This window comes from Populus nigra, chromosome 17 (genome assembly GCF_951802175.1).
Source record: "Populus nigra chromosome 17, ddPopNigr1.1, whole genome shotgun sequence".
Classification (NCBI taxonomy): domain Eukaryota; kingdom Viridiplantae; phylum Streptophyta; class Magnoliopsida; order Malpighiales; family Salicaceae; genus Populus; species Populus nigra.
Genome location: NC_084868.1, coordinates 13283472 through 13295325, shown reverse-complemented (window position 1 = coordinate 13295325; position 11854 = coordinate 13283472). Strand labels below are relative to the sequence as shown.

At 30.8% G+C, this 11854-nt stretch overlaps 2 protein-coding genes across 2 annotated transcripts; both read left to right on the top strand.

Moving 5' to 3' along the window:
* The first annotated feature begins 1492 nt into the window (after positions 1-1492).
* On the top strand, positions 1493-3275 carry LOC133676538 (anthocyanidin 3-O-glucosyltransferase 2-like). Its single transcript, XM_062098217.1, has one exon. It carries the CDS (start codon positions 1671-1673, stop codon positions 3090-3092), a length of 1422 nt encoding a protein of 473 aa, XP_061954201.1. The 5' UTR covers positions 1493-1670; the 3' UTR covers positions 3093-3275.
* Positions 3276-5123: 1848 nt separating this feature from the next.
* LOC133676705 (anthocyanidin 3-O-glucosyltransferase 6-like) lies at positions 5124-6866 on the top strand. The gene has a single exon (XM_062098428.1). It carries the CDS (start codon positions 5211-5213, stop codon positions 6699-6701), a length of 1491 nt encoding a protein of 496 aa, XP_061954412.1. The 5' UTR covers positions 5124-5210; the 3' UTR covers positions 6702-6866.
* Positions 6867-11854: the final 4988 nt, after the last annotated feature.

Sequence of the window (11854 nt, the reverse complement as noted above, 5' to 3'; positions counted from 1 at the left end):
CAACCAATAAAATTATGCCATGTGGCGTTGGAAAATGACATGAGAGCCCCTACAGATCTCTATAAATAGAGGGCCTCAACCTAAAAGCAAGGGATCCCGGGAGATACAAATTTCCTTCAAGACAAGCTCTGCAAGCAAGGAAGCTCTCTCAAAGAGTTCTCAAGCCTCCTTCATCTACGCTTGAAGTCTATAAAGAACGAAGCTCTGTTGGATCAAGCCAAAACGCCCCATAAGAGTTCTTCAACAATACTTTGAAGACAAATCAAAGGTACTCTTCAAAGCATCAAATCACCAAATCTCGCTAAGCTCTGTTGGATCAAGTCTAAACGCTCCATAAGAGTTCTTCAGCAACACTTTGAAGACGAATCAAAGGTACTCTTCAAAGTATCAAATCACCACATCTCGCTTTACAATACACGCCCAAATTCGCGTTCTTGCAAAGCACAAATCTCGGCTTGATTACTCAAATAAATCAAGTCACCATACATCAAATCCAAGGAAAGAATCAGAGGATTGTCTTGTTCTTTTGAAAGAATATATTACGTAGAGATTGTACCCATTCATATATTTAATAAAATCATATATTTGTACACGTGTGCTTGTTTAATTTCAAGTGCACAAAATTGTGTCTACAATGACAAAGTAATTATTGTGTTCAAATTAACTTGTTTTTATGGACATTCTTTATATTTTAACATAAACATATATTTGTTTCTCATCTTAAATATCTCATTCATTTTTCATTTATTTATTATTGTTTTGAGGGAAAAGTTTTGAATATTATTTTTCTCTCGATTAAGACTACCTCCTATACTAACACCTCTAAAACAGAACCTGAGAAACGACCGAGAAAACCCAATGATACTCAATCCTCGTAATAAAAAGAAAATACCATAAATTTTATCCTCAATAATAATAAAAAATCTATATTACAACTCTCCTCTTAAATAATGCAAATAAAATCCTAAATTAACTAGAAAATTATGATCAATCCCAGTAGTATATTTTGGAGGCCTTAATTTGTAGATTCAATGTTTGTGAATATATTAGAACATGAAACTCAATTATCTATGAATTTAAACTTTAGATTTAAGAAAAAAATCAAAACTTAAAAGAAAAAGAAAATACTAAAATATAAGGTTAAGAAAAATATGTAAAAATCTAAAAATTTCAAGTTTAAAACTCTTTATTTTTACAGTGAATTTTAGAAGTTAAGAGGTTGAAAAATTAATTTTTACCATTATTAATATTTGCTTAGTCATTATAAATAAAATTAAAGTGTTTTTTTAGTAAGAAAACCAAAGATTTTTAAAAATTAATTTTTTATTGCCTCATAATTTATTTAAATTATTTTAATTAAGATAAATTTCCAACATAACTACTTCATATGGCTAAAAAAAAAATAACCTTATAGGAATGAGAATTTCTAGATTCTACGTCATTAATACGGTTAATTGTGGCAGATTTTGTGCCACACCCACAAAGCCAGTCAATGCCAGCAAAGCCACGCAATTGTTCACTTTCCAACAAGATCAGTTCCAAGATTATATGGTCCAGACAAAAAAACACCTAAAGAATTATCTCTTCCAATTTTATGCCTACTCCATTCCATATTTGATCTGTCTGTGTAGTACAAAGTAATTGCAAAATCTTTGCAAATTGCAACCAAAATGAAGATAGCGGAGCTGGTGTTCATCCCATTTCCAGCCATGGGCCATGTGGTACCAGCAGTGGAAACAGCTAAACTTCTTGTTGAATTTGACAATCGAGTTTCCACCACTGTTCTTCTAATGAAACCAGCTATTGACTCGAGTACCATCAAGTATACCGAGTCACTTGCTGCATCAACTTTGCCTGACCGTATGCGATTCATTGAATTGCCTTCTCTTGATGAACTCAGATCAAGAAAAGGTATTTGGCTAGATTCTTTGATAGAGGGTCAAAAACCCCATGTCAGAGAATTTGTTTCGAAGATCGTTTCAAAGTCCGATCTGAGCCCTGACTCGCCTCGACTTGCTGGATTTGTTTTTGATGCGTTTTGCACGGGAATGAAAGATTTGGCCGGTGAATTTGGTGTTCCCTGGTACGTTTTCTCTTCCTCAGGAGCAGCTTTTCTTGGTTGCTTGTCATATTTACAGGTTCTTCATGATGAGCAGAACATGGACATAACTGAGTTCAAGAACTCAGATGCGATGTTAGAAATTCCGAGTTTTGTGAACCCAATGGCTGCTAGGCTTCTGCCATCTATGACGTTTAGGAAAGATTCGGTCCTTGTTTTGGTCGGCGTTGCTAGAAGGTTAAGGGAAGCTAGTGGTATTGTTGTAAATACATTTATAGAGTTGGAATCCTATGCAGTTAACTTCCTTTCTAAAATTGGCATCCCACCATTGTATCCAGTGGGACCCATTGTGAATGTGGGGTCAGATAAAAGCAATGACAATAGAGAAATTATGGAATGGCTTGATGATCAACCTCCATCATCAGTAGTGTTCTTGTGCTTTGGAAGCCTGGGAAGTTTTTGTGTGGATCAGGTGAAAGAGATTGCATATGCTCTCGAACACCGTGGGAAAAGATTTTTATGGGTTCTACAAAAACCTTCAAAAGGTAAGATGGAATCCGCAAGTGATTTTCAAGAAACTTTACCCGAAGGATTTTTAGATCGAACAACTGAGCTCGGAAAGGTGATTGGTTGGGCTCCGCAGGCAGAAATATTAGCCCACCGAGCTATCGGAGGGTTTGTTTCGCACTGCGGATGGAATTCTATACTAGAAAGTATATACTTTGGTGTTCCAATTGCTGCGTGGCCGATATACGCAGAACAGCAATTTAATGCTTTTCAATTAGTGATTGAATTGGGATTAGGAGGAGAGATTAAGATAGATTACATAGAGGGTTCTAACAGTGATGGCTATGAAATTGTGAGTGCTGACAGTATAAAGAAAGGAATAGAGGGTATAATGGAGGACGATAGTGAAATAAGAAAACGGGTGAAAAATATGAGTCAAGTAAGCAAGCAAGCCTTGACTGCTGGTGGATCTTCACACTCTTCACTGGGTCGTCTAATTGCAGATGTTATGAGCAACATTCCATGAAGTAATTGATTTTCCTGGAGGTTTAAGCTTTTATTTAGAGCAGCTTAATTAATTGAGGAGCCTTCTGCATAAGGAGGTTTTTCAATTCTGCATTATTGTAAACTTAAATTATTAAGTTTGACAGATGTAGTGGAGTCATGAAACATTTTACAATTAAGATGTTGGCTCACAACTTTATAATTAGTTTCCCTTCCACTTCTATATTAAGTGGATATATAATTGTAATTATATTCATAACAATAATTATATAGTAAGAAAAAAGAATCACATATTTAGTTAATAAATAATTTAATTATTCAATTTATATTATAAATACTTTTTTTTAAAATTCATCATTCAATCAAAGTTTATATTGTTTTTTTTCAGTTTAGCTCTTATTCTTTTCATTTATTTTTTTGATTACTAATTTTTTTTTGATTTAGCCCTCCAATTTAATTTTTTAAATGCCCCCAAATTTATTTTTTATTTTTATTTCCATCTTCGATGGTTGACTTATTTGGATTAATTAAGCTTCATAGTTTTTTTATTTATCATGCTTCTAATTTAATGACTGGAATCACAACTTTTAAGAGTTAATACAATTAGTAATTTTTTTACCTCATTTTATTTTATGATTTTATAATTCTACATTGTTTAAAAAATATTGTTTTGTGGTTACTTTCATATTCTTTTCTATCTGTCTGTCTCGGTATCAATACATAAGCCACGGGTTTTGCAAAGTTGTTTTTGAATAAAGGTTTTTTGAAAAAAAAATTATTTTATTTTGTGTTTAATTTTTGCTGATTTTTTATTTTACTTTATACAAGTAGGTTTTGTTTTGTACAGAAAAAATAGTTATTTTGTAATAATATTTTTAATATGTTCAGCTATGCATAATTAATGAACAAATTTAGTGGACACAAATGGATAAATGTCTCATTTTACAATATCAAATATCTTAATATACGTGTATTTCTTAATTTTTCTAGTTTTTATTTTAGTTATTATTAACAAATTCTTTATTTATTTACATAGATGATCATTAGATATTTGGATAATTTTTTTGATTTACACTTATAATTTTTGTTATGTAAGAAAAAATATATCAAAATAGTTTGTATATTCAAGTTTTTTTATTTTTTGAGAAAACATATTATGACCCGCTACGGAGCACAAATCAAATCAAATTTTTAGTTGCCCTATAATTAATTCTTTTTTCATCTTTGTTTTTTTAGATCATTTTGTGTAACTAATTTTTATTCTTGATTTTATTTTTTAATATTTGATTTGTTGGAAATTCTACTTCATATGATCTTATCACTCTGCATTTTATTTTTTTTAATATTAGTTTTGTAATTATCTTCAATTTCTTTTCTATAAATTTATTTTATTCTCATAATTCAGGTAATGGGTTTTGCATGCTATTTTTTAATATAAGTTTTGTATAGAGTTGTTTGGTTTGTGTTTGATTTTTCAAGATGTTATCCTAATTCATCTAGAATGTTTTTGGGGTTTTATACAAATGAGGTTTATTTTTTAAAATAAAAAATATTTATTTTTAAATAATATTTGTTGATGTATTTTGGCCTTGTATAATATTTTTTTAGAGTATAAGTTTATTTAATCACTTTTATTTATGTTTATTTTTTAAGTCATAAGTTTTTTAGGTTGTGGATTTATCTTTTATTAATTTTAATAAACAGGTGTATTAAACACAATCATGTGAATGTCTTATTTTGTGTGGTTAAATATCTTGATTTACATTTATTTTTTAATTTTATCAATTTTTTTTTGTTATTTTTAATGATTTTTCATTTATTTATATAAATAAATATTAATTTATTTAAATTTTAAATTTTAAATTTTTTTATGTTAAAAAACATCTACATAGCGAATATTTTTTACAAAAACAAAATCATAACATGTGGCAAAGCGCGGCTTAAATGGCTATTCCTGTCCCATTTGTTGAAACTTCACAGCCTCGAAGATGATATTTGAAACAAGATCAGCCATCCATATATGCTATCAATCAATAATTCAGTACTTTCATTTTCTTTTAGAACAGTTGGCTATAATTAAATGTCCGGGAATCATTCAAACAAAGCATGAACACTAGCTCAGCAACACCAAATTTTCGCTATGAAGAAAGCAGAGTTAGTGTTCATCCCTTTACCTGCCATGGGCCATATTATAGCAGCAGTAGAGATTGCCAAGCTTATTGTTGAACGTGATGATCGAATTTCCACAAGTGTCCTCATAATGAGGCCAACTCTTGACTCCACTACCACCAAATACACTGAGTCACTCACTCCATCAACTCTACCCAATCGCATGCGAGTCGTTGACTTGCCCTGTCTTGAGCACACCGCTGTCCATAACACTGGTGCTAGCTGGATGGCTTCTCTGGCTGAAGCTCAAAAAAACCATGTCAAAGAATTTGTTTCCAAGATCAAGGCTCAGTCAGAGTTGAGCCCAAATGACTCTCCTCGACTTGCTGGGTTTGTTTTGGATACTTTTGTTTTGGGAATGAATGATTTGGCTGGAGAATTTGGTGTTCCCTGGTATGTTTTCTCGGCTTCAGGTGCAGCTTTTATCGGCTTGATGTTGTATCTTCAGGCCCTTCATGATGAGCAGAAAGCGGATCTCCCTGAGTACAAAGACTCGGATGCTGAGTTGGAAATTCCAAGCTTGGTGAACAGGCTTCCTGCTAAGCTCCTGCCTTCTTTGGTGTTTAACAGAGAATCTCTCCCTATTTTTCTTGGTGCTGCAAGAAGGTTGAAGCACGCAAGGGGCATTTTGATAAATACATTCAAAGAGTTAGAATCGCATGCAATAAACTCTCTTTCTAAGGGTGAAATCCCTCCTGTATACCCGTTGGGACCAATTGTGAGATGTAAAGGAAACAGCTATGATATGGGATCAAGTCAAATCAACGACTACAAGGACATAATGCAATGGCTTGATGATCAGCCTCCATGCTCAGTAGTGTTTTTGTGCTTCGGGAGTTGGGGAAGTTTCAGCGTTGATCAAGTGAAAGAGATTGCATATGCATTGGAGCAATGTGGACATCGATTCTTGTGGTGTCTGCGTGAACGTCCATGCAAGGGTAAGATTGAATCACCAAGTGATTATGTAAATTTTCAAGAAATCTTGCCTGAAGGGTTTTTAGATAGATCAGTTAAGATAGGAAAGGTGATTAAATGGGCTCCGCAAGTGGAAATCTTGGGGCACAAAGCTATTGGAGGATTTGTATCACATTGTGGATGGAATTCTACCTTAGAAAGTACTTTGTCTGGTGTCCCAATTGCCACATGGCCATTGTATGGAGAGCAACAATTTAATGCTTTCGAAATAGTGATTGAGTTAGGGTTAGGAGTGGAGATTAAAATAGATTCTGGAATTGATATTATCGAAGGTGCTATCGGAGAAATTGTGAGTTCTGATGATATAAAAAGAGGATTAAAGTTACTGATGGAGAACGGAAGTGAGATTAGAAAAAAGGTGAAAGAGATGAGTCAACTAAGCAGGAAAGCTTTGATGGAAGATGGGTCTTCATACTCTGCATTGACTCGTCTAATTGAAGATGTGATGGACAACATAGCATGCCACGATTGCTCTTTGCTGTCATGAAAATAGATTTACAAACGATGTCGCATTGTGAATTTACTTAACCAATGAGCAGGTAGCTGGCTCAATGGTTATCTCATGCCACCATGAGAGATAATTAAGTTTTAAGATCAAGTTTATTTTGATAGAAATTCTACTTAAATATTAAATAAAACAGAGTTATAAGAAGATGTTGATTATGATTTATTCAAAGCAAATAAGGATCCAAAGCTTTATTCAAGGCAAATTATGCAATGCCTTTTCATCGACTTGTGTGTCTCTGTGGAGGTAAACTGAGGAGAAAATAACGTTGCTTTTTTTTTCCTCACCCAACCATCCAAGTAAATTGGAAAGAAAGAAGTGAAAACTCGAAGAACATTATAATGCAAAACACGAGAAGATTTTGTTAGCTCAATGATAAAAGAAAGAGAGATGTCAACATGAATAATTTTGTGTTTAAAATAAAACACAAAACCCAGTATAGCTAAATAAAAGAAAGGCCCTCTGTTTCCCTGTTTCTGTTTGTTTGTGTGGTTCTTTTTGTGTTTAAAATAATTATAGCTAAATAATTGTTAAATAAAATTAAAAACGCAATTTATTCATGATAAAATCCAGTATATTTCATGTTTGAAACGCAGGTAAAATCAAATCAGCTCTTGATTGCTTTTCTTCTTCTACTTTGTAGTATTCACATGAATAATTTTTTTTGTTCTTGAAAAACCAGTGCAGTAAATTATAAATTCCCTTGCACTATTTACGTTCACATAAATAATAATTTTTTTTGAAAAACTAGTGTAGAGTAAATTAAATTCACTCGCACTGTAATTTTAATTTTATTGCTAATAATATTTTATCTAATTTTATTGCACGCTCAAAAAATCATGGAAATTATAGTTCTTGTCGAATGAATTTTGCACGTAATGGAATTATAGATATTTTAATGGAACAATAAAAAATATTTTATATAAAGTATTATGTATTTCATGATGTAATAGGAGTAGTTAAATCTACAATATTTAAATTTAAAACCATTAATATATATATATATATATATATATATATATATATATTAGTTATTTTGTAACCTCAATTTAAAAAGTATTCTTAACCAAACACATTAAACTATTTTTTGTTCAACCTCAATTTTAACTACAGTTTTAACCAAACATATATAAATATCAAACAAACTTCAACTAAAAGTACTTTTTATAAAATAACTTTTTTCAAACCACAATCACAAAAAGCTACTACAATATCAAACACACTCTAAGTTTGTGTTCTAACTTTGACGGAAGATGATTTTTAAAAGTATTTTTGATTAAAAATATATCAAAATAATTTTTATATTAACAAATTAAAATTATAAAAAAAATACTAAAATAATATTAAATTAATATTTTTTTAAATCAAACACATATTTAAAACAATAATAATAACAATAATTTTCTAGCTATGTGGCCAAGTTTAAGAACATGTTTGGGAACGCGGTGCAAACCACGTTCCCAAAAAATTAAATTTTTTTTTGTTAAAATTTAATATGATTTATACGTTTTGGATCGTTTTGATATGCGATGTTAAAAATAATTTTTTAAAAATAAAAAATATTATTGACATGTATTTCAGCACAAAAAATTATTTAAAAAATAACAACTACCACACTATCAATCACCCTCTGTATGGTTAGCCTTCCAACCATCTGTGTCATGCCCGAACAATTGGTATTTTTCTAGCTATTTGAGCTTTCAGCTCAAAATCCCAACCCCCATGGTTGGAATTTCAGCTCCATATTTGATATTAACTTGATATATTTAATTTCATCTTTACATATTTTTTTATTTATTTTTTTAAGTTTCTTGCAACCGCAAATATATTTTTTTCATACAAACAAGTTTTTTATGCAAGGATAGTATTATTTTTTATATTAATAACATTGTTCATTGCCATTCCAAGCTATAAAAGCCAGCCAATACCAGACATGTTATTACAGGCTTATGCCATAGACTCTAATTTTTTTCTTCGTATGTACATTTATCTTTGCATTAATTTTTATGCATTTTAAACTTCTCTTAAATTTACTACTGATTTTTTAAAAAAATTAAAAAACTTGTCAACTCATAGTTACGTCCAATCATATCACTAAACCCGGGACGTGACGTGGATATAAAAAATATCCAATTTCTATAAGAAAGTTTTTGTTTTCTAGTGGACAATATTTTTCAGAGTATGTTTTATTTAAAAATCAATCAAAATAATATTTTTAATTATTTTTATTTTATTATATATCAAAAAAAATTTAAAATATATATATAAAAAATTAAACCTTTTAAAAAACACAGTGTAACCACTGCTCCAAACACCAACTTTGCCAAAAACAAATTATAAAAAACTGGACGAGAGATTATATATATATATATATATATATATATATATATATATATATGAGCAAGGGCGGAGGCATGCATGGGATAGGGTGGGTTATAGCCTATACGAAGATTTTATCAATTTTTTTTATTAATTTTATATAAAGAAAATTTATAATTCTCAATTGAGATATTAAAAAATCCTGAAAAATTACATAGAGACTTCTAATATGATGCTTTAGCTTTGGTTAAAATTTTAGAATTTTTGAAGAAATTCGGAAATTTGATAAAAAATCATAATTTGACTAGTTTTACGTTATTGGGTGTAATTTTCAATTCGACCATCAAATTGAGCTGAAATTTTACGAGGGATCTTAAAATATATTGAATAAAATCTGGTTAAAATTTTAGAATGAACAGAATATGATAATGCTAACAAAAAAAACATCAAATAAAAGCAAAACGACTCATTAAGGGTAAAATGATTATTTGCATTTAAAAAACAAAACAAATCAATTCTTTTTTTATTTTATATGTTGCCGAATAGGCAGAAGCAAAATAGAAAAGAAAGTAAAGAAAAGGCGAGAAAGAAAGAGAAAAAAGTAAAGGAAAAATATAAAAAAAATCAAAGGAAAAAAAAATAAGAGAATAACTTTGTAAATTTACAAAGTCCAACTTATAAAATACTAATCTAAGGAAGAATCAAGTGAAGGAAGGAGGAATTGAGAGAAGAAAAAAATTTAATTACTTTGTTTTTCAGTTGACTTGAGATTGTTATTTTATTTTGGTTGAGAGGTTGTTACAATATCGATTCAGATTCAATTATAAATAAATTATATTCTACAAAACATTGAAGGAGGTAACTTTAAGAGTAACTTTATTTTTATTTTTATTTTATATATTTTTAAATTTATTTTTTAATATTTTAAATAGTATATTTGAGTTAAAACTTTACTATTGATTTTATAAATTTTTGTACATAAATTTATAATTTATTTTTAAAAAACATTATATATTTATTCAATAACACAGCCGAGCGAGGAGAAATTCCTGCTCCGTATCCTTGTAGATGAGACGTTGCTTTCATTTTGTTTTTTTCAAGGGGCCATGACATGACAACTAAGCAGGCATTGCAAATCGAGGCAAATAATACGTGTCAAGTTTTCCGATCCTTGTAGATGAAAAGGAAAACCAGGGCATCAAACCACGAAGGGTAGAGGCACACCATCAGACCATGCTGTGTAGTGGCTCCAGACCACGACGGGTAGTGGCAAGGTGGAAGACTGAGTCTAATTTGTTTATTTGGTCATTGCATGTTGAGTCAGTACGTTTCTGTTCTGTTTTTCAGCATTTCTTTTTTTTTTTTTTTTCTTATTCTTTAGTGTTGTTGTTATTTTCCCTACCTGTATATATAGCCTTAAAGAGTTCAATAAGATAGGCAGCTATTTCTTAATCAGCCCTTCCTTTCCCTATTTCCTTCTTAATTCCAAAATTATTCAAAAGAAAAGAAGAGCCCTCTATTTATGAATTAAACCATGCAAAGAATGACTTAGCTATTAGATTTACAAAAAGATATCATTGAATTACAAAGCAGATTAATGGTTTTTAAAATCACATTCTAATCACAACTACAATCACCGGTTCTGTAAAAAAACATGAGTAAAAAAATAATAAATTTTAAAAACATGGAAGAGAGAGAGAAACAAAACCACGAGACCTTGCTTTCATTTTGGTTTTTTCCAGGGGCCATGACAACTGAGCAGCATTGAAAATCGAGGCAAATAATACTTGTCATCTTTCCCAATCCTTGCAGATGAAAAGGATGGTTAGACAGTCGACTTTGGAACTATTATATGCAGTAGCAGTGACCTTTATCAAATGTCGAGGAGTTGTCATATGATGCCGAAGTAGTGAAAATGAAAATGATTGTTGATATCTTCATTGAATCTTAGGGACATGTTCTGCCATCACTTCCTCGCGCAGAGTGCAGCGACTTCAACCGCATGTAGTGTTTATGAATGTGGTTAAAATACTGTTCGGTAAAAATTTAAAATTAACTTTTTATATTTTTTAACTGTTTTAATATATTACTATTAAAAATATATTATTTTAATATATTTACAAAAAAAAAAAAGAAAAATACTAAAATACCAATCACAAACACAAGTGTCCAAAAACCACAATCAATGGAAGCAGCCCATGAAGGACAACTCGGGGAGGTTGCCATTTGCCCCCTAAATTTAAGAACTCTGGCCCCTCCAAGTTAATAATCTCGCATATTTGGTACCTTTCTTTTAGAAAATTTGAATTTTATCCTTGGAAAATGAAGATTTTAATAGAAGACTATTTCTCTTAATAAATTTTACCATCGAAATATAGAAGATTAACTCTTCTCAAAAGATTATCAATTTGGTCCTCTTTCCTCACCATATAATCTTAGTCGATCTTTGTTGGGAAAATGAATTCCCTAAGGAATTGTGTGTGTGCCCGAATGACTTGAGGAAGTAGCTATCAGACTCTGCTTGTCTCCATTTCTACTGGATCGTTCGAGCTGTATTATATCCTATACACGACTTCCTCTGTACGCATAACCAAAAGGGAATCAATTGTATTTTTGTACAGAGAAGTATAGTTGAATTTCATAAAAGAGATCTCAATTTAAATTTCTGACAGGGACGGCATCGCATTTTTTTGGGTCTTCTTGACGAATTGTAAAAGCAGTCCACAATCACAGCAAAACCATGACCTCACTCTCATTCTTGTCCAGCACGTTTATATTTTGGAACATATATTGCCAATCTCAAGTCCACTTAATTA